General features: G+C 38.2%; 2 protein-coding genes across 2 annotated transcripts in view; both read right to left on the reverse strand.

The window, feature by feature from the left end:
• Positions 1–26620, reverse strand: part of LOC148044476 (uncharacterized) — a 242191-nt gene that overhangs the window by 113875 nt on the left and 101696 nt on the right. The window lies entirely within an intron of this gene.
• Positions 25354–26620, reverse strand: part of LOC148044478 (protocadherin Fat 4-like) — a 48944-nt gene continuing 47677 nt past the window's right edge. Inside the window, exon 9 of the mRNA XM_087722001.1 lies at positions 25354–25448. Coding sequence (XP_087578127.1) covers positions 25354–25448 — 95 coding nt within the window. The remainder of the gene's footprint in view (positions 25449–26620) is intronic.

The following is a 26620-nucleotide window of genomic DNA, read 5'->3' on the forward strand; positions in this document are numbered from 1 at the left end:
ATAAATTGGATAAAAAGTATTTTGGAAAACTGAATAAAATGACATCAGAATACATTTGGCAAGGGAAGAAACCAAGGATTAAATTTAAACTTTTGCAAGATGTAAAAGAAAAAGGAGGATTTGGCATACCAGAGTGGGAGTTATATCACCAAGCAACAATGTTTACTTGGGTAAAAGAATGGATAGAGTTAAAAATAAAAGATTGCTAATGTTAGAGGACCACGATTTACATCTAGGATGGCATGCATTTTTGTGGCATGGGAAACAAATAGCACACAATATTTTCAAAGACATTTTATAAGACAGGTGTTATTGGAGATATGGAATAAATTTAAGCAAAAAAAACCTATAGCAAGGTTCCGATTTAGTTATCCACATTAGAAGTGTTAGTGCATCCAAACCTTATCAATCAGGGAAAACAGGTTACCTATAAGGATATAATAAACAAAGAAGAGAGACTGAAATCAAGGCAAAAATTAAAAGAGCAAGGGGTAGAATTGGAATGATAGTGTCAGCCTCTGCTTCGCTTGCTTGCTATCGGCTGCCATAGAAACGGGGAGGGTGGGAGCATGATATTTGGGATGAGAATTATATGGTACTGGGAGAGATATGAAGAAGAGAGTTTTCTTCTCACCATCTTTTGTGTGTGCTGCTGGCTGGTGTTTGGACCTGGTTAAGGCCAACCATCTTGCATACCAACCTGATGATGCCTTTTGAAGATGCAACCCACACCTTAGGAAGTTACAGATTGGACACTGGGGTGGGGTCATTGGAGGGAGGGGGCAGGGTAATCATTTGATATGTACTTGTTCATGCCTTTCTGGCTCAGATCTTACAGGGCTTACATTTTTGCCCACCCAAAAATGATAATAAGGCATGGCCTTATTATCAGGACATGTCGTATTTTGGGGGAAACATGGTAGTTATTTGAGTAAATTGGTTGAGATTATTTGAGGAACCTGAACTCCATCTCGAATATCTGACTAGCCAGCAAGCTACTATGGAAAATCTTTTGCGCGTGCTGCTGGCTGGTGTTTGGACCTGGTCAAGGCCAACCGTCTTGCATACCAACCTGATGATGTCTTTTGAAGATGCAACCCACACCGTAGGAAGTTACAGATTGGACACTGGGGTGGGGTCATTGGAGGAAGGGGACTGGGTAATCATTTGATATGTACTTGTTCGTGCCTTTCTGGTTCAGATCTTACAGGGCTTACATTTTTGCCCACCCAAAAATGATAATAAGGCATCTGACCCTTATGAAGGACATGTTGTCCCAGTTGGGTAAAGGGAGAATTTTCACAAAGTTCCTGCGTCTGATGACTGGTTCAAAAAACATTATGATGAATGCATCATGAAAGATGGACTGGCTTGGTTAGGAGCTAAGCTGTATGTTCCTGCCAACCTGAAAACTGTTGTTCTTCAATGGGCCCATGACTCGAGAATGGAGGGCCATTTTGGATTTGTAAATTGGATTTGTTACAAATCCAATCACCTTACTTGAAAGACATGAAAGAGTGGGGAATTAATAGAGAATTGATGACAATAGATATTTTGGGGGACAAATGATAAATTGGTAAATAAGATTTATATTTTTTTATTGGACTATAAGATGAAAGAAGAGCAGGTTAAGGAAACAATGGTAGCATGGGAGATAAACTTTGGTTACAATATACAACTGGAACAATGGCAAGAATTATGGGAAAGAAAAAAATAATAATATTGGCAATACAATATAAAGAAAATTTATATAAAATGTTTTATAGATGGCATCTTCCGCCAGTGAGATTACCAAAAATATTTAGAAATTTATCACCAAATTGTTGGAAATGTAATCACGAATCAGGCACTTACTACCATATATGGTGGTCATATAAAATAACAAAAGAATATTGGTGAAAAATTAAAATGTGGCTGATAGAGCTAACCGAAGAGGAAATAGAATTTAAACCAGAATTATTTCTGTTGGGAATTATAAATGACAAATATAACAAGGGGGTAATCTACTTAACAATATATATTATAATGGCATCAAGAATGGTCTTTGCCCAAAACTGGAAAAACAGGGAAATTCCACAAGAAGAGGAAGTGATTAGGAAAATTTTGATTTGCATTGTAATTGATAGACTGACATGGAAATTGAAGAATAAAGATGAAGTAGAATACTACAAGATCTGGGATAAATTTAATCAATGGTTGGAACAGAAAAGAGGGACCCAAAATAAGAAACGACTAGGATCTATAGAATGGAAAGTTAGAATTATGTATGTAACTATAACAGTGAAAATGTGTAAGACAAGATCAAAGTAACATGAAGAGAAGTAAGATGTCTTTATATTTGTAAATGCTGAATAGACCAAATGCAAATAAGCAAGGTGGTGATGATATTTAACTTTATATTTTAGTATGTATGGCAAAGACATTGCCAGGACGATTACACTGTGTCCAATGTTTTATTGTGTGTTTAATAAAAAATTTTTTTTTAAAAAAAGGAGTCAGGCCTAGGCTTCCCCAATAGGAGAAAATTGGGGGGGGAGAGGTGGGGGAGCAAGGCTGATGGGGTCAGAAAGGAGTGTGTCCCCTCCTATCCCTTGGTCTATGTACCCTAGAGGAGGTCTTTAGTGAATGGGAGTGCGTCATCTATCCACCTCACCCCACCAATTATGCTATCTAACTCATCCCTGGGGTGAAATTTCCGAAGCCGCGGATGTACTCCATGATGCCAAAAGAGATGGATGAGTTGCGGCATTACATCAACAAGAACTTGGCCAGGGGTTTCATATAGCCAGCACAGTCAAGGGTCACGGCTCCAGTGCTCTTTAAAGAAAAGAAGGACGGGTAATAAATCCAGTTATGGTGGAGCTACAGTTGCCTCACATGTTGGGACGTATTCACCCTGTCTTCCATAGCACCCTGCTCAAGCCAGTAGATGACACTTACTATTGGAAGGCAAAGGGAATACACCTTCTCAAGAATATATGTTATTTTGGAAGGTATAAGGGCACAATTGGAATATATTGTATATCTAAGAAATATAAAGTGGGGAAAGGGGATGGGGGTGCACTATAATATGTGTTTTTTTTCCTTTTTCTTTTGTCTTTCTTTTTTATGTATTCAGTTGTATATGTACTATTGTAATATTTGTGTTTAAAAAGTTTTTTTTTAAGTTTTTTAAAAAGCAAGTAGATGACACTCATATCAGGACACTACCACGGCCGCCTGGACCTATTCGTGGCAACCACAATGAGATAGATTGCATACTAGATTCCTGGGGCCACAGAGACCACATACAATACCTCATGGAAAGGGTATCCCTCGACAGACGCCACCTGGGGGCAGAGAAAGGCATGTAGGCTGCCCAGCTGATCCGCAAATTCCATAAGGCCTATCCCCATAAACCAAAAGGGAGGGGCAGGACCTAAGAACCTGGGGCTTACCACGATTAACATATATCTGTTTACTGTCTTCCAGGTGTGGCCTGGTAGGGGAGGGCAACCTGTCAAGTCTTGACCGGCTTGCCATACCTGGGGGGCAGGGGGGAAAGGCAGAAATGTGGAAACTGTGTGAGTCCAGTGGATGGCATCCTGGTTGCTCCTGTGACATGGCCGATAACTGCCTGCTCATCCATACCAGCATGTCATTGTCCAACTACAGTTGACTGGCGCTAAATGCAAGGTGGCCGGAACAGCTGACTCACACTGATTGCAGCAAAGCAGCTAGTAACTGGGAGGAAACCAGAAAGAGGACTGAAAGATGCCAGAAGCTGGCTAACAGGGGTGGGGGTGGACCGTAGGTATGATGATGGCTATTTACAGCACTGGTAGGCGATAGCTCCCAGTGCTGACATTGCAACTGCTAAGGTCTCATTCGTGTTGGACTCATTAAACCTGTATCCGTGTTTTCTTGACCGGGCTATGGATGCATGAGATATATTGTCTTAATCATGTTCATAAACTTCTCACCACACTCCATACATTCAAACTGTTGTAGCATGAATTTGTCTTTTGGTTAAAATCCGTTTTGATCTGAATGGATAAATTCATTCAAAAATCTTTTTAGTGTTTCTGTGATTATTGATGTGAATATTTTATAATCTGCATTTAATGGTGTTATAGACCTGTAGTTCTTTACCTGTGTTAAATCTGAGTCTTCTTTTGGTATTCAGATAATATTTGTTTCTATCCACAAGTTTGGCATCTTAGCTTTCAATAATACTTCATTATAAACCTCCAGCATTGGCAAATTCAGTGTATCCTGAAAGTATTTATTTATGTGGGTAGTCCATCTGGCCCTGGTGTTATATAATTCTTTTGTCTATTTATTGCCTTTGTTAATTCTATCATCATTATTCTTCCATTTAACATCGCTCTTATGTTTTCAGATGTTTTTGGTAGTTTAGCTTCTCTAGATATTGATTTATCTTTTCCTCTGAATTTTTTTCTTGGTCATATTCTGTAATTTCCCATAGAAGTCCTGAATTATTTTCTTTTTTGATTTATTTTGATACTGTAAAGTTCCTCTCTCATTTTGTAGTTTGCTTATCAGTTTCTTCTCTTTCTCTTTCTTCAGTTTATATACTAACCATATTCCTGGTTTATTGGCATTTTTTAAAAAAAGTTTTGCTCTTTTGATTTGTTGTGCCAATTCTTCTTTTTCCATTAGATTTAATTTGTGCTTTAATATTTCCATTTAATTTTTAAAATTTCCATAAGAGGATCCTGATTAGTTGGCCTAGTGTCAGAAGTTACAGTGATTTTTTTTATTTTACTGTGGTTTTCAAAACAAAGAAGATTTGAGTAATCCTTTGTGCATTTTTTAAAATAGCTATGTGTTCTGACCCACTCCTCCGTCCAGTAACGAAAGCTGAGACAAGCTTAACTAGAATGTACTTTTAATAGCAAGAAGCCAAAATCTCGGTAGCTGAAAGGCAAGCAAACAAACAGATAAGGATCTTGGCAGCAAGTCAGACAAACCTTGGCAGCAAGTCAGACAAACCTTAGCAGCAAGTCAGACAAATCTTGGCAGCAATCCAGTCTGCCAAGTTAATTACAACAGTTCTCTTTAGTCAATGCATTGACTTCTGCAAGAGGGGCAAGTGCACAAGCAGTCTTTTTTATAGTCTGGAGAGGAGCCTAATGACCACCAGCTGAGTGCAATTACCTCCTGTAATTGCATAATTGTTCCTGACGCCTAGTAGCTCTTCAGTGGTGTGCATCCAGGAACAACTCACTGCTGGCTTCTGGATCACTCTCCCTTGTCTCCTCCCCACTGGTCCAAGGCTCAGGCGCCATCTGGTGGCCAACCAGTCTCTCTGCACCCTGCTCGGAGTCGGAACCCTGTCCAGGGTCCTCCACATCCTCCAGAGCCAACTCATAGGGCCGCTCACTGTCGGAGTCTGGTGGCAGCTCTAATGGCTCCTGCTGGGCCACAACAGCTATGGCCCCTGACAATTAGTGTTCTTTGTTTCTGATTTTAAAAAAAAACCTATATTAGTGTTTTTTAATCTTGGCAACTTTAAGATGCATGGACTTCAGTTCCCAGAATTTTCCAGCCAGCTATGTCTACTTCTTTTTCTCTTACACCTGGTGAGATTGCAAAGGAAGGGATTACAAGAGAGGGGGCTATGCTGGCTGGAGAATTCTGGGAGTTGATGTCCACAAGTCTTTGAATTGCCAAGGCTGAGAAACATTGTTTCTCAGTGGAAAAAGTTTAGGACATTTTTAAAAAAATGTGTACTAAAAATTCTGTTGGAACTTTGTTAAAAATGAAGAAGACCGACCTTCCTTTAACCTAGTGCCCACCAGGCGGGTTGGAGAAGCTTCTATCATCCGTCATCAGTTTAGGGCTATTGTAGTAGCCCAATCCATCTCGCGGGCACCAGGTTGGAGAAGACTGAAAGAAGCTGTATGCTAAGAACTACCCTGTGTTTGTGCCAGGATGCAATGAAAACAAGCAAACAAACCTTTTGCCTCCAGCTAGATGCGAAAAATGGATGCAATGCGTCTCAAGAAAATCAGTTTGTACTTAAGGAGAATATACTTTAAATCTGTACCTTTGAGTATTTTTTTGAGAAGTTAATACATTTGGATCTATTCTAAAGCTGTTGGACTTCTTAAAAATAAAAAAATAAAAAGTTACAAGTTAAAAAAAAGTTTAGAAAGAAGAAAAGACAATAATCCCAAAGTCCAGTTCACTCAGTCACTAAGTATTTCTTCAAAGCCAATTATATTTTGTAATCCACAAAATCAATCTGTTAAGGGAGTAGAAGAAAAGTTCCTTTGAACTCAGCAATTATATCCTTGGCAGTTTTTTTTTAAAAAAATACTATTATTGATTCCCTAGCTACCAACTAAAAAGCTGGGGTCTTTTCTTTTCTTTTCTCTTTCTTTTGTTTTCTTTGACACCGATACAATGTTTAATCATTTTTCCATTCATGGGAGATAGCCAATAAGAGCTGCTAGCAGATATCAATCAAAGAGCAGGAATCTTCCAGGTGGAGACTGGATTTTGTTAAGCCAATTTAATATCAAGCCAGCATAAGTAGTTTAAGAATGCCTTCAAATGAAACTACTGTTTGTTGCATTTCCACCAAAAGTGGAACTAAATTTAAATGTCTCAGAACAAGAAATTTTGTAGGAATCATTGCATTGGACATTTTTTTAAAATCAAAAACAACACAAAATGATACACTATAAATTTATCAGAATTATTACTAGGATCTAGAAACATCAATGCAGATTTCTCTCAATTTATATCAAAATCAATCTAGTATTAAATAAAGGTTAGGTATGGAAACTTCTATATTATGTATGAAACATAAAGCAACTTAAAGTTGCAAAATATTTTATACTCTTATTTCCTGCACTAAGATACCATATTGAATTTGAAATTTAAAATAGCATAAGGAAGACTGGATTTTTTTAAAGGTTAAAAAAAGAATAATATAAAAGGCATCATTGACATGCACCATATCTTAAAATAAAAAAAGAAAATGCATCGTTAGCAATCACTTATGATTTGAAAGTTCAATAAACTGTACCTGTTTGAAAAATAAAACCACTTTTTGATAGAGACAAACTGAATTCTTCGACGATTAGATTAAAAAAAGAATGCAGAAATAAGATCTGAGGATCTAGGGCAAGGATGTCAAATTCGATCCCGTCACAGGCTGGATCTTAACCAGTGGTGAGATTCAGCCAGTTCGCACCTATTCGGGAGAACCAGTTCTTAACTTTCTAAGCAGTTCGGAGACCCAGTTGTTGGAAGAAATCTCATTTTGTTTTTTTCTCCCCACTTTACAGAGCTAATCCTGTAAAGAAGGCAGGAAGGAAACATTCTGGTGTTGTTTCTAGCCTAATCTTTATTACCCTGCTTACAGAAACTGCCTCTCCAGTTAACCCTTGTTACATTGTAACAGCTAAGGCGAAGCTCCCATCGATCTGAGTGACGTTGAGTTGGCCACGCCCACCCAGTCACATGACCACTGATCCCCGCCTACCCAGCTGGTCATCAGGGCAGAGAACCGGTTGTTAAATTATTTGAATCCCACCACTGATCGTAATGTATTGTGATTTTTTTGCCTTTGCGGAGCTGGGTGGATATGCCAGTTTGACAAGCCTGATCTAGGGTGAAAAAAGCTCTGAAACGGAAGACAACAATATTATTGAAATAGTTTGAAAATAGTTTTCTCTTTAGAGGATATACAAATATGGGCGTAAAGTGGTACCTCAATACTCATTGTTAATTGATTCTGGGAGGTGCAATGAGTTCCAAAAACAATAAGTACAAACATATTTTTGGTAAGAATAATGTAGTGAGTCACAAGGCAACTGACAATGACAAGTTCTAGATTCTGTATTGAGTACCAAACAAATGATGAGTACCTGGACAAAAATTTTATATCAAAATGCATTGACTACCAAATTTGATGAGTTTCAAAGCAGATGAGTACCAAGGTACACTGTATTTCAGACAGCCATCTAGGTAAATCATGATTTACTTTGGATTTCTGCACAGGAAGGGGGATTTGATGACCTGAATTACCTTATCCAACTTTACAATTCTATAGTTCCAAACTACCTTTGTCACCTGACCCAGTACCCAGAGTTATGATATTTATTAATTTATTAATAAAGAGCAATGATAGAAATAATCATTAATAATTTATTATTAATACAATATTATTATTTATTAACAAGAAGTAGGGGGGACATGATAGCAATATTCCAGTATTTGAGAGGCTGCCATAAAGAGGAGGGGGTCAATTTATTATCCAAACCACCAGAGGATAGGACAAGAAACAATGGATGGAAACTAATCAAGGAGAGAAGCAATCTGGAATTAAGGAGAAACTTCCTAACAGCGAGGACAATTAACCAGTGGAACAGCTTGAAATTATGGGCGGACCATTACTGGAGATTTTTAAGAAGAGATTGGACAGTCACTTGTCTGAAATAGTATAGGAACTCCTGCTTGAACAGGGGGCTGGACTAGAAGACCTCCAAGGTTCCTTCCAGCTCTATTCTGATTCTAATATTAACAAACAAATCAAAATAATTGCTGTACTCCCAATTGCAACTCATTCACGAAAACTGTGTAAGTTAAAAAGAAATGATAAACAGTAATGTAGAATACTATATTTTAGTTATCCGTGTATTTAAAAAATTTCTGTTACAAATGTAACACTTCATTATGAAAAAAGTAGTGATTCAAAATCAGAGAAATGGAGTGTTGACTGAATGTCAAGCACTAATAAAAGGACCAAAACTCACCTCTCTAGATGCATTTGGAGGCAGTTCTGTATCATTTTGAAGTTCTCCATTATTTGCAAAAACAGGAGCATTGGGACTGAAAATCATGAGGTCACTCTTGGCACCACATTCTGTATTTACTCCTGCCAGAATATGGCTGTGACGATTGGAATAGGACCAACTTCCCACTCCACTGGTACAGACCAGGGTGGCCATACCAGGGCCATAAACCATGGTTTCTTTTGGCTTGCAGTGGCATCGCAAAGCCACATAGATGAGAATAGCCAGCAAAAAGAGGCTGGAAACAGAGCAGATGGCAATGATCAGATAGACGTTGATCGAGTCCACCAGGGGCAGAAAGCTCTCCCCTGATCGGTGGGCATATATATCTGTCCTGATGGCCTGGGAATTTGTCAACAATGAAACACTCAGGGTAGCTGTGGCTGAGAGCTGAGGCTTCCCATGATCCTTCACCAGAACCAACACACTCTGGATTTTGCTTCCTTCTGATTCATCCAGAGAATGTTTGGTACTCACTTCACCACTATACAGTCCCACTGACCATGAGCCATTGCTTTCTTCAACCAATTCATATCTTAGCCATGCATTGTACCCAGAATCCGCATCTAAGGCATGGATCTTGCCTACAATATGCCCAGGCATCACGGGGACCACTAGAAGAATCAGGTTCTCTTCTGATGATCTTGACACAACAGGTGCGTTGTCATTCTCATCCATCACAAAGACTTGAACAGTTGCATTGCCACATAAGGAGGGGATTCCAGCATCCTTGGCTCTCACCTGGAACTCCAGCAGTTTCAACTCCTCATAGTCCAAGGACTGCAACGCATAAAGTTTTCCACTCTCCGAATGTACAGAGATGTAGCTTGACAATGGCCAGAGCTTCTCATCTATCCAATAGGTGATCAGACCATTCTCAGCTATGTCTGGGTCTGCAGCAGATATTGTGAAGATGTGAGCACCAGGAGGATTGTTCTCCTTCACAAAGACTGTGTAGAATGACTGTGTGAAAGCAGGTGCATTGTCATTTATGTCACTCAAAGGCACCAAGAGGGTGATACTAGAAGACAGTGGTGGAATGCCTTGATCTTCCACTGTCACAACCATCCTGTACTCAGCCACCTGCTCCCTATCCAAAGGTGTTCCAACAATTAGGGAGTAGTAATTCTTGAATGTGGACTCGAGTTTGAAGGGTACTCCAGTGGGCCACAGGAAACAGTTTATTTGTCCATTGTTGCCAGAATCCCTGTCAGAAGCACTGATGATGGCTACCACAGTCCCTGGAGGGGAGTCCTCTGGCAATGGCACAGAGAGAGAATTCACAGATAATTCTGGAATATTGTCATTTATGTCCAATACTTCAATGAGAACTTTACAATGTGCAGATAAAGTACCCTTATCTTCTGCCACAATTTGAAGTTCATAGAAACTAATATCTTCATAATCCAACTTTCCAATTACTATGATTTCCCCAGTATTATAATTTATACTAAATGTATTTCTGACATTTTGTGGTAGGTTATTACTAAAAAAATAATAAACGTCTCTATTAATCCCTTCATCTAAGTCTGTTGCATTCAGAGTAATAACTAATGACCCACTAGCTATATTTTCTAGCAACTTTACCCTGTAAACAGATTGGTTAAATACAGGAGGGTTGTCATTGACATCCAGCACATTGATGACTAGCTGAACAGTTCCTGTGAGTTTTGGTTCACCCCCATCAATGGCTGTCAGTACTAAATGATGCACAGGGCTCTCCTCTCTGTCAAGAGGAACCTTCAATCGAAGTACTACAGATTTACTCTCATCTTCAGCATTTTCTGAATCAACAGCAAAATGGTTGTTTTGGCTGAGCTTGTAAGTTAACACAGCATTAGTACCAATATCTGCATCAGAGGCTTCCTCTAAGGAGAATCGAATACCTGTTATCAGTTCTGATATGCTCAGGATCTTTTCCATGGTAGAGAAGATGGGAGCATTGTCATTAATGTCTTTGATTTCAACCTCCACATGGAAGAACCTCAGAGGTTTCTCCACAATCACCTCCAGATGAAGGACACAGTCTGCATTCTTGGCACACAGCTCCTCCCTGTCTATCCGGGAATTTACAAACAAGATCCCATTCTGCAGGTTTACCTCAAAATAGTCCTTCTCTCCTTTGGACAGCATCCGGAACATCCGAGGCACCAGCTCACTCACCTCCAACCCCAAATCCTGGGCGATGCGGCCCACAAAGGTGCCGTGCTGGGATTCCTCCAGCACAGAATAATGGAGCTGGCCGCTCCCCATTTTCCAGGCGGTGTGGAGCAGAAGCAGCTGCAGCAGCCCCTTCGGCCAGGTAAGCATTGCAGACACAGGAACAATACTAGCAAGCTCTTCTCTTTTTCTCTAAATATCTTGCCTTAAGGGTGTCAGAAGCAGAGCCCACCTACCCCAGCCATACTGGCAATGCGTTCATAGGTTGAATCTTGGCTTGTTGAGCTTTTTCTGTTGTTCGATATTTTTTCTTTTAATATTCCCATTGTGGATCTGGATGGCTGGAATGTCTGTCCCTTTAAGGGAGGGACTCTACCTTTTTCAGTTTCACCTGGAATATTTTGTTAGGAAACAGCGACCTCTGGTGACTGAATTGCAAAATGTAGAAACAGATTTCCTTCTGTATTCATGACAAATTTCTAATAATCATTCTATCTTCATTCTCAAGTAAAGAGACTTTTACATAGAGTTTATAGATCTCATACATGCATTTATTCTGCTTCCACTGAGTACACATTATATTAATTCACCTTGTAGGTTTTTTGGATAAGTATAAGAGCCAAGGTGGCGCAGTGGTTAAATGCAGCACTGCAGGCTACTGCTAGATCAGCAGGTCAGCGGTTCAAATCTCACCGGCTCAGGGTTGACTCAGCCTTCCATCCTTCCGAGGTGGGTAAAATGAGGACCCAGATTGTTGGGGGCAATATGCTGACTCTCTGTAAACCGCTTAGAGAGGCCTGAAAGGCCTATGAAGCGGTATATAAGTCTACTGCTATTACTATTATTTTCATTTCTATATATATATAGTGATGACAAGTATACTTGTTCCCTTCTCCATTGCTCAAGTGACTGTGATGCCATTAAAAGAAGATTGGACTGGTTTGAAACATTTGAACCATAGTTTCGACCAAGATGAGGAAGAATCTATTGATAGTGCCAAACCCAAATTAGTCTCGGGCTTCTACAGGAAGTGTAAAAAATGATCAGGACACTTGTCTATGCATATAGATTCATTTCCTTCTTACTTACCATAGTACTTAGAAATGTGACAAATGTTACATAGACATCTTATGCTATACATTATCAAATAGGCCGATATATCCTTTTGAGCATATGCACAGTGTATAAATATTATATATATATTGGGAAGAAATGTTTTGGCTCTTGCATGAGCACAGAACCTCTGTGCCACTAAATAAACCAGCATATCTTTATCGGGCTTCCGAGTTAGCCTCAGGAAGTAAAAGTTGCTTCACAAATCACATTTCTGATGTTGCTGTGTTAATACATTTTCCAGGCAAAAATACACAAGAGGTTTAGGGTTAAGTTTGTGGTGGGTTACAGTTCTCCTCAAATAGGAGCTAACAGTTTAACTAATCAGTAATGAGTAGCTTTTTTTATACATCTCAATGTATATTTTTCCACTGCTGCAAAACGTGTGCTCTTCATTTGGAAAACAGAATGGATTATCTGAACTAAAAAATAATTCTGAATTATGGCCTGCCTGATCATATCTCTTTTACCACTCATGTATTCCCAAGGTTTTGGGTGGAACTGTTGGAATATCAATATACAAAAAAAAAATAGAAAAAACAATTTCTATCACCCACTTAGCCTCCTAAGTATAATTTATTGTTTTATTAAACAATACTCTACTCCCAAGGTTCTGGATGGCTCATAAATAAAAACATTAAAACAAGGAATAAAAGAGGGAAAAGGGAAAAAGAGGTTGGCAAGAATGACGAAAACCAGATAGGAACAAAAGAGAAGCAAAGCCACACAATACAAGTCTGAGTGGAGGAAGGTCTTCCATCTGGCCTCTCAACCCTCAGGACCTACCTCCGTCCTCTGTGCTTCCCTCTGAAGCCCAGGCTTAAGCAAAACAACCCCAAAAATAGCATCCACACCAAGAACTCAGGTGTCATAGTTAGTTCTGACCCCCTCCTCCATCCAGTAACGAATGCCGAGACAAGCTTAACTGGAATGTACTTTAATAGCAAGACACCAAGACCTCGGTGGCTGAAAGCCAAGCAGAACAAACAGATAAGGACCTTGACAGCAACTCAGACAAACTCAGGCAGCAATAAACACAGATAAGGCTTGGCAGCAATCCAATCTGCCAAGCTCACAATAATGTCCTCCGACATTCAATCCTGCATTGACTTCTGCAAAGAGGGGCATGTGCACAAGTAGCTTTTTATAGTCTGGAGGGGAGCCTAATGACCACCAGCTGAGTATAATCACTTCCTGTAATTGCGTAATTGTTCCTGACGCCTAGTAGCTCTTCGATGGCGTGCATCCAGGAACAACTCACTACTGGCCTCCGGCTCACTCTTCCTTGTCTCCTCCCCACTGGTCCAAGGCTCAGGTGCCTCCTGGTGGCCAACCAGCCTCTCTGCGCCCTGTTCGGAGTTGGAACCCTGTCCAGGCTCCTCCATATCCTCCAGAACCGACTCAGAGGGCTCCTCGCTTTCGGAGTCTGGTGGCAGCTCCAACGGCACCTGCTGGGCCACAACAGTAAGCAATATGCAAACATCTGAGCCACATATTAGCAAATTGTCTGGAATTTTAAAAAATGTACCCTTGGGGAGGAACCAGCAAGATTTAGCTAGGAACATTCAAGCAATATATTAGTTGTGTACTATTTTGTAGGAAAAAAAGATTTGTTTTGTTTTTTAAAAAATTAACTTGCAGATGTATATGCAGATGTGTTTTTACATAATTTTCCCCAGTTTCAAATTCAAATTTGATTCAATCTCTAGAGTTATTCTGTAGGAAAAACACAGATACCACAAAAGACTTATTCTTTTTAAGACAGAAACTGCACACGAATGCAACCTTGAATTGAGATGTAACCCCCAGGGGTTTCTTTCAAGATCAATTTCATCAAATCAAGAGGTTATGCAAGGATGTATTTTGGGACCCTTATTGCTTAATTTTTATATCAATTCCTGACTACCATTCACTGTTATGGGTGAAGAAAAAATGTTTTGCAATTTCTATATGTGGATGATGCAGATATCATCTCTGCCCCAATACAACTTAAAAATATATTGTAAACCTACTGCAGAGAACAGTGTCTAACTATTAATTTCCAAAAAAACCCAAAGTAATGTTTGCAAACAGAACTAAAAAATACAACTAAATAGTGGACAGTAAACAAGATAAATCAGCAACATCATTTCAAATAACAAGAAGATGTACTCCACTGTAATGGGATCTGGAGCACCCATACATATACAGACAACTATATAAGCAACTATATCTAAATCTGCTATCAAGATAAAGGGTTTTTTTATTTATAACAGGTGAATAGTTTTAGCAGCTGACAATTTTTTATGTCAAATGTTTGGCCTAAATTATGTATGGAAATTGGAATATGCCATTATCAGGATGCAATCTCTCAATTATGGCCTTGAGCTATAGGAAAACTTAAACATCCTTAAGGTTAAACTTTACCCACATTCTTCAATCTTTCCTCCTAAAGCCTTCTTTCAAGTCTCTTGATAATTCTCATTTACATTATTTGCACAAATTTGATACCATATTTTTCAGAGTATAAGACGCACCAGAGTATAAGAAGCACAAAGGTTTTCAAGAGGCAAATTTTTAAAAAATGTTTTTGCACTTCGCGAAAATGGGCCCGTTCCCCCCCCCCAAAAAAGGCATGAATAGCCTTTAGGGGTCTTGAAAAGTGCTCCAGGGGGGGAACGAGCAAAAATGGCCCATTTTTCTCAAAAACGGGCCTATTTTTTGTCAAAAAAAATGCATGCATAGCCTTTAGGAAGCTTATAGAGTACTCCTCGGGACTGGGGGAGCGAAATTGGGCAAAAAAGGCCAATTTTCACTTATTTCTGCCCTCCCCAGTCCCCAGGAGCTCTCTGAAAGCCTTCTACAGGCTCTGCACTGCCATTTTGGTGAAAGGGGCGGGGTTTCGGAAGGAAAAAATGCTGTATTCAATGTATAAGACGCATCCAGTTTTTCAGCCTTTTTTGAGGGAAAAAGGTGCATCTTATACTCCAAAGAATACGGTGTTTTCTACAGAACTGGACATACAGTAGTACTTGAAGGGGGTCTGACCAATACCGAATAAAGTAGTATTACTGCTCCACATAACTTGAAAACTAAACTTATATTATTGCAGTCTAAAATTATATTTCTCTTTTTGTTCTGACACACTATTATCTCATGTTCACTGATCATATTTTTGCCCTTTAATATTCACCTGAATCATCTACAAATTTTATTGTTTTCTTTTACCTCCTTGTTCAGATCATTAACAAAAATGTGGAAAAGTAGTACACCCATATTCAAACTTGGTGATACTGTACCATCCTTCATATGAAAAGCCATATTCCAGCATTTCTTAGGGCTGAATTGAAGTTATATAAATATCTCACAACAGTTAACTGCACAGCTTTATAGATCATTATTATTGTCTGCAATTAAGTTCTTGTCTAGGTGAAATGTGACTGATGTTTTTGTTAAGTTCTTTCCTAGGAAATAAGTATAGGAATTTTTACTTGATAATGGTGATATACCAAATTTAGGAAAGGGTTCCTCTATGGGTTTAGGGAGTTACTTCCTTTTGACTGTCTTTGTTTAAATTACCGCTCTATACAGATAAATTTAGAACCTGAAGTTAAGAAGAGAAATAAAATAAAAGTCATTCCATTCATCGAAGCGCATACAAACAGTTGGAATTGAAAGAAGAAATATATGGATAACTTCTAACTCACAACAGAACATAAGAGAGTTACACACAAGGGGACTATATAGAGCCGTGTATGTCTGTAAAAGTTGTTTCTGCTGATTTACACTCTTTGAAAAAGACAGAATTAATGCAGATAAAAACTGTACTGGATAAGGGAAATATTGTTTTGTAGATGAAGCAAAGAATTGATTATTCCTTTCACATACGGTAATGGCAGAATTAAGTTTTAAATTAAAAAAAGAAATCATCCATCTCAACGCTTCTATAGGCAATATGTCACGATTGAAAATAAATAAATGACATATTTACAATGATAACTTCTCAGAAATAATTTATTATTTTAAAATATTCCTTACAATGCCAACCAAGATCCATCTATAATTATCATGTAGGAATTTCTATTTCTTTTCACTTACAACTAGAATACAAGCTGGGAGTTGAAACTGCTTATTAGATATGTGTCTGCTTCCATTCGTACAGAAACCCAGCTTTATTTGGGATGGATTTTTAAGATCTATAATATGGGATCATAATCTTCTTTCTAAGAAAGTTGGAACTTTTGGTAAAATTTAAAGATGATGATTTTTTTTTCAGATCTGCTTTCAGCAATCCAGGACTTAACAAAATGTGTAAATATATCAAACATATATTTTTCTCTATTGATTATTGTTTATTCCTGGATTCTGAAAAGGTTGTTCTTTATCCAGAGCAATTTATTGGTCTCAGCCAATGCAATAAAAAAGATCCCCCTGCGTATTAGACTACCTGGGTAGTCGCAGGGAGGGTGTTCTACACTATATTTTCAATATATTTGAAGTCAATGTAGAATTAGTTCTTTGGTTTTTAGCTTCTCTTTTTAGTTTATGCTTTGCATTTTTTTTTTGTATTTTTAAGACTTACTACCACATATTTTTCCATGTAAGAAAGGTATCAATAACATTTGACTATTGGAGGAGGAGCCAATGTTGTGATGATACGGACATCCGGTCTCGATGCTCCGAGACTACAGCCGATACTTTTGCCGCTGGGTGGTCCAATCGGACCTAAACCAACCCGAAGAGATGGTGAACAGGAAGAATATGTCTTGCTGACCTCAGGGACATCGCAAAGTCTCTGATCAATGCAAGAGAAGTTCTTCTAGCTGGCGACAAAAAATCCAGCCAAGGCTGACAAAGTCGGGACGGCTCCAAAATTGAAGGATACGGAAAGAGAAAGTGTTTCCAGCTGGTGAGGAACTTTTACTGTTTTAAAAAGAGACTGTCTATAAAAAACTTAAAATTAATTTAAATTGGAGAACAGAAGAATCAAGTGGCAGAATTAAATTTGGAATGGTTTTGGACAATGGTTATCTTACTTTTTAAATGTTATCTTCATGGATGGAATTTATGCAAGCCTTTTAAAACAAATGGATTAAGTTTTCTTCTTCTATTTTTTCTTTTGTTATTCTCTGTAACCTATGGTCTAAAATTTTCCTCTTTCATTACTGTGGGTGTTCTTCTAACCCATTTAAAAATGGACTCTTTTTTCTAACTTGAAATACAAAAAAGATACAAAAGAAATAAGGAAATTTGCAACAATAAGACAGCAACTCGGAGGCTGGGAGGTTTGTGTATTGGAGTTTGTGTATTGAAAATGGAACACTTTTTTTCTTCACTGGTTGTTTTGGCTTGGCACTACAAGGTCTCACTGCTTGGCTATAAAGAGTGATAAGAAGGGAAGCACACAGATGTCCCTTTGAAGTATATCTTTAACCAGAGAAAAGTGAAAACAAATGTTTTTGTGAAACTATGTTTAATTTTACTAACCTTCCAAGCTAGAGCAGCGTTGTTTGTTAGCTGAGAGAATAGCACAATTTCAAAAGCAAACAGAAATTTTAAGCTTGCAAAAGATACTTTCAGAAATACAGAAATTATCAAATACATATTAGAGGATAGAAGAAGCTGGAAGTCTTACAGCATATAACAGCAAAATATGATGAAGTTGAAGATGTCTATCAAATGCAAAATGTGGTGGTTAAAACTCAAAATATCGAAGTGGAAAATGAATATAAAGAAATTAAACCTGCCGATATTTATGGTGATTGGTTTGTCACTGAAAATGGAAAGAATGGAATACTGAAAGAGGAATTAAATTGAGAGGAAATTTATCCCAGAGGGCAAAATACAGAAGAAGAAAAAAACAAAGAATCTATGGATTTAAAAGAGAGAAATTCTATTAGCAAAAGCATTGATAACACTGCTGACAATCAAACATAAGCTGACTAAGGAAACAGAAAGAGGGCATCAAGATTACATGTGAGATCTTATAAGCAAGGAGTTGCTAAGAGGAGTCCATACAAAGTTGATCAAGGAGATGATTAGAGGACTGGCACCACAAATGGCAGAAGATATGAGACTGTTTTGCTATTGGAAAGATACAGGTTGATAAATGGAAGAATATAATTTAAAACTAGTTAAACTTAGTGAAATTTATTGACAATAGATATAGTTTAAATAAATAATTGATAATGTTACTGATGTATACAATGTGTAGTGTTATGATGAGTATAATTGGATATGAATATTGAATGGTACCTATGTAAGGAAGATTAGCAATCCCTTTGGATTATACATAAAGGTTAATAATAACAATTTTTTAAAAAGAACTAAGTTAGATACAGTTAAAGTTTTGATTATTGGGGAAAATGTTATGATACATGATCTAGTCAAATAAAAGAGGAATAAGAATAACAACGTATATATAGATATGGGTATAATATAAAGAAACTGGATGTAAACTTTAAATAGTGATTTGGAAAGGAGGATTAGAAAACTTTGTTATTAAATATTATGGATGTTTAGCTAGAATAGGACATAAGGATTTAGTGTTCGGGGAGGATTTTAGAAATAGTAATTGAAAGGCCAGTATGTGATTATGTATTAAATTTTGGTATATTTTATGATGAAGGACGCTTAAACAATTATAGTCAAATAAAAATGGAGATATGATGATGGTGACGTATAAATATTAGAGTTAAAATACTTAAGTTAATATGAATTATGTTTGTTGACTGTGGAAGAGATGCATGAAAGTCTTTTTGTAACCAATTGATACACTTTCTATAGCATGTGAAGAAGGATGTTGTATTTGTTTTAAATTAAAAAATAAAAAAAATATTTAAAAAAATAACATTTGATTATTACACATTTCCAAGAAGCCAATATTCCTCAACTAAGATGTGATTTTAAACTTATTAACCTTATTAAACCTAGCAACTTAATAATATTTTAAAAGTATATAATCCTCCGCATCTCACATCGTGACCACCTGACTAATGAAGAGGTACTACAACCAGCAGATTTAGAACCCCTATTGAGAACTGTGAATGAATTTCAAATGCAGCTTATTGGCCATATCTTAGGTATGCCTAAAGATTGGCATCCCAAAATTGCACTACATTGGATACCTTCTAGAAAAAGGAGGAAACCAGGCTAGCCTTGGGAAATCGGGTACCAAACACTTAAGGAAGATATTAAGGTTATTAATGTCCCTGGGGCGATGCTGAAGATGCTGTGAATGATCAAAATAGCTGGGAAACATTTGCTACCCAAAGTGCTTCACACATGACCTAATGGCAATGACGAATCCATGTCCAGACACAAATATTGTTTTAAAAAGAGGCATTATTGTCTCTGAAGAAGTTTCTTATCTGAATGAACTATCTATGGCATAGATGTCAAACGTGCGGTATCACACTACCATCATGACGTATCATGACGTTTTTCCCCTTCGCGGAGCTGTGGTGCCCGTGACATATCTGGCCCGCAGGCCGCCAGTTTGACAAACCTGGTCTATGGCATTACTGGGAGTTCGTAAAGAAATGAAAGAAGAAAGGGTATTATTACTAATATCCCACCTGTTTATTAAATGAAATATTAAGAGGAGAATGATTATTAATGTACAAATCAATTTCTAGATTTAGAAAAGAACTGATACCCCCAATTTTGGCTATTCGTTTATTATCAAAACTTAACTTTATGCAAATATGTACAGGTAGTCCTCGTTTAGCCACCAATTTGGGACCAGCAACTCAGTCGTGAAGTGGTTGCTAAGTAAAACTTAACTGTGCTTATGATCTTCCTTCAGGTTTCCTTTCCTTACAGACCAATGAAAGTCAAAAAAGTGAGGAATAGTCACAAAATTACTTTTTCATCACTGTTGTAACTGCAAATGGTCATTGCATTTGACAGACATCGAGGACTCCCTGGAGGACAAAACCAGAAACTGTGTTCCCATTTGGATTGAAAAGGATTGGTGTTTTTTTTATTTGTATTATATTAAAAAGTATTTTAACAACTTAAACATATTAAAATTATCTTATTTATTTTTTAATTATTAAAAAATAGAAATGATAATTTAAAAAAGAAATTAACAATGCATCATCTATTCAGTAGGTGATTATAAACAAAAGATTAAAAGAGCAGTGAAGATCTTATTTACTTTTTACTCTTTTGAAAGACAAAACTAGTCACTGTTAAATAAAATACACTTCTGAAAAGGTTCTTTTTCTATTATCCCATTCAAAAATGTTTCCCTGGAAATAAGAATTACCTATCCATTTACTTATATATTGTGATTTTAAGGATAACAATTATCAAAAGAAATGCTTTCTATAGAGATGTTTCAAAATTGTTAGCCCCAAAATATGACTTGAATAAATGTCAAAAACTCTAAAACAAGACCAACTCACCTCCATAGATGCATTTGGGGGCATTTCTGTCCCATTCTTAAGGCCCCCATTATCTGCAAAGACAGGAATATTGGGACTGAAAATCATAAGGTCACTCTTGGCACCAGCTTCTGAACTCACACCTGCCAGAATGTGGCTGTGGCGATTGGAATAGGACCAGCTGCCCACTTCACTGGCACAGACCAGGGTGGCCATGCCAGGGCCATAAACCATGGATTCCTTTGCCTTGCAGTGGCACTTCAGAGCCATGTAAATGAGAGTGGCTAGGAGGAATAGGCTGGACACAGAGCAGATGGCAATGATCAGATAGACATTAATTGAGTTCACCAAGGGCATATAGCTCTCTGCTGATATTGAATGTTGATTATAGTTTTTGATGTCCTGAGTACTTGTCAACAATGAAACACTCAGGGTAGCTGTGGCTGAGAGCTGAGGTTTTCCATGATCTTTCACAAGAACAAGGACACTCTGGATTTTGCTTCCTTCTGATTCATCCAGAGAATATTTGGTACTCACCTCACCACTATACTGCCCCACAGTCCACAGACCATTACTTTCTTCAACTACATCATATCTTAGCCATGCATTGTATCCAGAATCGGCATCCAAGGCATGGATCTTGCCTACAATATGCCCAGGCATCACAGGGACCACTAGAAGAATCAGGTTCTCTTCTGATGATCCTGACACAACAGGTGCATTGTCATTCTCATCCATCACAAAGACTTGAACAGTTGCATTGCCACATAAGGAGGGAAGTCCAGCATCCTTGGCTCTCACCTGGAACTCCAGCAGTTTCAACTCCTCATAGTCCAAGGACTGCAAAGCGTAAAGTTTTCCACTCTCTGAATGTACAGAGATGTAGCTTGACAATGGCCAGAGCTTCTCATCTATCCAATAGGTGATCAGACCATTCTCAGCTATGTCTGAGTCCGAGGCAGATATTGTGAAGATGTGAGCACCAGGGGGATTGTTCTCCTTCACAAAGACTGTGTAGAATGACTGTGTGAAAGTTGGAGCATTGTCATTTATGTCACTAATAGGTACTAAGAGGGTCATGCTAGAAGACAGTGGTGGAACGCCTTGATCTTCCACTGTCACAACCATCCTGTACTCAGCCACCTGCTCCCTATCCAAAGGTGTTCCAACAATTAGGGAGTAGTAATTCTTGTATGTGGATTCGAGTTTGAAGGGTACTCCAGTGGGCCAGAGGAAACAGGTTATTTGTCCATTGTTGCCAGAATCCCTGTCAGAAACACTGAGGATGGCTACCACAGTCCCTGGAGGGGAGTCCTCTGGCAATGGCACAGAGAGAGAATTCACAGATAATTCTGGAATATTATCATTCAAGTCCAACACTTCAATGAGAACTTTACAGTGCCCTGATAATTGAGAACTGCCTTTATTTTCTGCTACAATTGGAAGTTCATAGAACTTGCTTTCTTCGTAATCCAATTTTCCAATCACTCTAATTTCCCCAATATCAGCATTTATACTAAATAGCTTCGTGACATGTGGAGGTGCTTTATTACTAAAAAAATAAGAGATTTCCTTATTAATCCCTTCATCTAAGTCTGTAGCATTCAGAGTAATAACTAATGACCCACTGACTGTGTTTTCTAGCAACTTTACCCTGTAAACAGATTGGTTAAACACAGGAGGGTTGTCATTGACATCCAGCACATTGATGACTAGCTGAACAGTTCCTGTGAGTTTTGGATCACCCCCATCAGTGGCTGTCAGTACTAAATGATGCACAGGGCTCTCCTCTCTGTCAAGAGGAACCTTCAGTACAAGAACTAAAGATTTACCCTCATCTTCATTATTTCCTGAATCCAGAACAAAATGCTTGTTTGGACTAAGCCTGTGGGTTAACAGAGCATTAGTACCAATATCTGCATCAGAAGCTTCCTCTAAGGAGAATCGGGTACCTGTTATCTGTTCTGCTATGCTCAGGATCTGTTCCCTGGCAGAGAAGACGGGAGCATTGTCATTAATGTCTTTGATTTCAACCTCCACATGGAAGAACCGCAGAGGTTTCTCTACAATCACCTCCAGATGAAGGACACAGTCTGCATTCTTGGCACACAGCTCCTCCCTGTCTATCCGGGAATTCACAAACAAGATCCCATTCTGCAGGTTTACCTCAAAATAGTCCTTCTCTCCTTTGGACAGCATCCGGAACATCCGAGGCACCAGCTCACTCACCTCCAACCCCAAATCCTGGGAGATGCGGCCCACAAAGGTGCCGTGCTGGGATTCCTCCAGCACAGAATAATGGAGCTGGCCGCTCCCCATTTTCCAGGCGATGTGGAGCAGAAGCAGCTGCAGCAGCCCCTTCGGCCAGGTAAGCATTGCAGACACAACACCAGCAAGCTCTTCTTTCTCTAAATATCTTGCCTTAATGGTGTCAGGAGCAGAGCCCACCTACCCCAGCCATACTGGCAATGCGTATATAGGTTGAATCTTGGTTTGTTGAGATTTCTCTGTTGTCTGATATTTCTCTTGTGGATCTGGCTGGCTGGAATCTCTGTCCCTTTAAGGGAGGGGCTCTGCATTTTCAGTTTCACTTAGAGAGTTTCCTTAGGAAACAGCGACCTCTTGTGACCAAAAGTCACAATGAGACGCAGACTTCCATTCTTTATTGATGTCTGATACTTTTTCCTTTAAGGGCAGTGACCAGAATTACTTTTCTAGTTTATTTCTGAGTTGTGGCAGCTCTTGAACCTTTTAGGCAAATATACGTAGGGCAAGTTGTCAAACTCATGTGATGTCTTAACTGACATATATTTTTCATATTAAGACAAAAATCCGGGTCTGGTTCAGTCTCCCATTGAAAACCAGATTTGTTTTAACTAAGTGCACTTTTCTAAATTTAGAGGTACATTTCCATTTTTTTGCAATATTCCTGTGAATAATATTTCACAAAGGCAAGTATCTGATAAGCCTCAGCAATGTGACAAATTTTAGAACAAGGAGCAGTTTTACCTGATACAATTATATATACTAGTGAAATAGATAATTAATTTTCTGCACTAGTTTGTGTTTCCAAAATGTAGTGATTTTTTGTGCTTTCCATTGATTAGGCTGTTATAGCACTTTTTTTAGCATTATCCAGCTATTTCTGGGTCTAAAAAATGTTATTCCTTGCCACTATTATATTACGAAAATATAGGTGCTTCTAGTAGACATTCTACATCACTAATCAGTAAGTTTCTTGCAACAATTGCAAGATTCTCTTACTGTATCCTAATAAAATTAGAGCTACCATATTTTTCGGATTATAAGACACACCTTTTTCCCTCAAAAAAGGCTGAAAATCTGGGTGCCTCTTATACACTGAATACAATATTTTTTGCCTCCTGAAACCCTGCCCCCTTCACCAAAATGGCAGTGCATAGCTTTTAGAAGGCTTTCAGAGAGCTCCTGAGGGCTGAGTGGGCAAAAATGAGCAAACAATGGAGCACTTTTTATTTTGTTTGTACAAACTTCACATCTTTGCAACACATTACATTTTTTTATATATATCTGTTGTGATTCTTTTATCTATACAAATAAATCTTTTATAACTATAACTTTATATATATTTGCATTTATATTATTTCATACTTTTTTGATTCTATATATAATATTCTATATATTCTATGTATAACAGCCTTTACTACATTTGAGTCATTTTGTATAATATTCATTTGCTACAATCTATCTCGTATTTCTATCTTTTAATCATTTTCCGGTTTTGTAGTTGTTTATTGATTTGTTGATCTTTCTTCCTTTCTTTTTTGCTTTCCTACTTTTTCCCCCTTTCCTCTAGCCAATTATACCATAAATCCCATACAGAGTAATATTCAGATTCTTCTTTCTCTTTTAGTTCTTTCATGAGTCTATCCATCTCTGCACATTCCAATATTTTTATTACATTTTCTTTTGTTGGTGTATAATTATTTTTCCAGTTTTGTGCAAATGTAATTATCGCTGTCATGATTATATGTAGAATTAAATAGTTAATATTTTTTATCATAATTTCCTTTTATAATTCCTAACAAAAATAATTCAGAAGCACACTATAAGCCTCCTATTTTTTGTCAAAAACAGTCCCATTTTTGCAAAAAACGGGCCATTTTTTGCTCATTTTTGCCCCCCCCCCCCCAAGAGCACTCTACAAGCCTCCTAAAGGCTATCTATGCCCTTTTTAAAAAACTGGCCCATTTCTGCCAAAAAACAGGCAGAGTGCAAAAACTTTTTTTTTCATTTGTCTCTTCAAAACCTTGGTGCGTCTTATACTCCGGTGCATCTTATACTCTGAAAAATACGGTAATACTTCTGGGTATGCTTCTTATCTGGATTACATTGTAAGAATGACATATCTCATGCAAGTCTGAAACAGGGGTGGGTTTCGACCGGTTCGCACCGGTCCCTGCGATCCGGTTGGTCGCCGAACCCGGAAGTAAGTAACTTCCGGGAACGGCGAAGCCCCCCCCGCGCCCGCACGCGCCCGCACACCCGCGCTCGCTCCTTACCCGGTTTTTACAATTCTGCGCTTCCACGCATGCGCAGAACGCATACAGCGCCTGCGTGATCCTCCAGGAGCAGCTGGAGCATCGCGCAGACGCTAGTATGCATGCGCGCGCCGCGCATGTGCACGTGCGTGCCGTGTGCGTGCGCGAGGACGCCGCGTGCGTGCGCGAGGACGCCGCCGGCCTCGTTCCAACCGAACCGGTTGGAACGGGGCGAGAAACCTACCCCTGGTCTGAAAGTACAATCTCTCCCCCCCCTTGCCTTTTCTATCCAAGAAATTTGAGGGGGTCCCTTCTGAGTCATTTATCATGGCCCCATTGCTTCTGGGAACTCAACTGGTGTTTGCCTGTCCTTTGTCTAATCTATAGCTCTTCTATTTGTCTCCTAAGATTATTCCCACACACTATCACAATGGCATATTTTTTCACTGCATATTCCTTTTTGTTAATAGTCAGTCCTAAAAGGTTAAAGCGAAAAATCTTCATTATCAATTCCAAGCCTGGTTAATGTACATGTCATTAGTTTGGTCTTCTTTATATTTAACTGTAGACCAATTTTTTCAATCTGATTTTTATTGCCAGAGTTTTCAGATCATTCAGCTGTTTAGCTGTTGAGTATCATCAGCATAATACAGGTTATTGATGTTTCTTCCTCCAGTTTTAAAACTGCATTTGTGTTCTTTCAGTCTGGTTCCAATAATAGACACTCAGTCTATAGATTTTAAAAAGAAGGGGAGAATATTCAGGTTTGTTTCACTTCTTTGCTAATCTGGAATGAGTCTGTTTCACCAATGCTCCTTCCAGCTTCCTGATCTGTATAGGTTTCATATGGCTAAAATATTCCCATTTTCTTAAACACATTCCACAGTTAAACATAACGAAAGGCTTTTCTATATTCAGTGAAGAATGTGTTGCCTTCTTTTTGATATTTTCTGCTTTCTCATTTATCTAGAGTGTATCAGCAATAATGTGTCTCTTCTTCAGCCTTTTCTAAAGCCATATTGAACATCTGGCATCTCCCTTTCCATTTAAGATTCTAATCTGGATCAGATTAGACTTGTTTAAGCATGATTTTCCTAACATGTGAATTAAATGATATTGCATAATGATTTGCCCACTCTATTAAGTCTCTTCCCTTTGGCATTGATAAACAGACTGTTCTCTTCCCATTTCTTGGACATTGTGTCATTCTTCAGAGCTGCTGCTATAATTTCATTAGAATCTTTAGATATTCATCTTCTGTCACTTACTGTATTTCTGTAGACTCTTCAAGTATTTTTGTAACCTTCCAAATTTGTAATGAACAGATTGCTGATCTACCTACATATTCTAGTACTAGAGATTCTTAGAAGTAAAGAATATCTTCTAAGTATCTTGGATGTAGACATTTCTCTTGCAAGAATGTCAATAGACATCTTTCCATCTTTGTTTGATCTTCTATGAATCAATTTCTCACTGTTCATTAGTATCCTTTAGTATACCAATTCAATGTTAGAACTTCCTTTTGAGTTTAAAAAAACTTTTGGAAGACTTTCTTGTTTTTCCATATCTCTTTCCATCTTCAACATATTTGCAGGCATTGTTGTAATATGGCTTGTTTCTTTCAATAGTTTTTTTTTTTAAATTTGTT

This window comes from Thamnophis sirtalis, unplaced genomic scaffold (assembly GCF_051295495.1).
Source record: "Thamnophis sirtalis isolate CommonGarterSnake01/CBP01778 unplaced genomic scaffold, rThaSir2_p1.2 scaffold_8, whole genome shotgun sequence".
In the NCBI taxonomy this organism is placed as follows: Eukaryota; Metazoa; Chordata; class Lepidosauria; order Squamata; family Natricidae; genus Thamnophis; species Thamnophis sirtalis.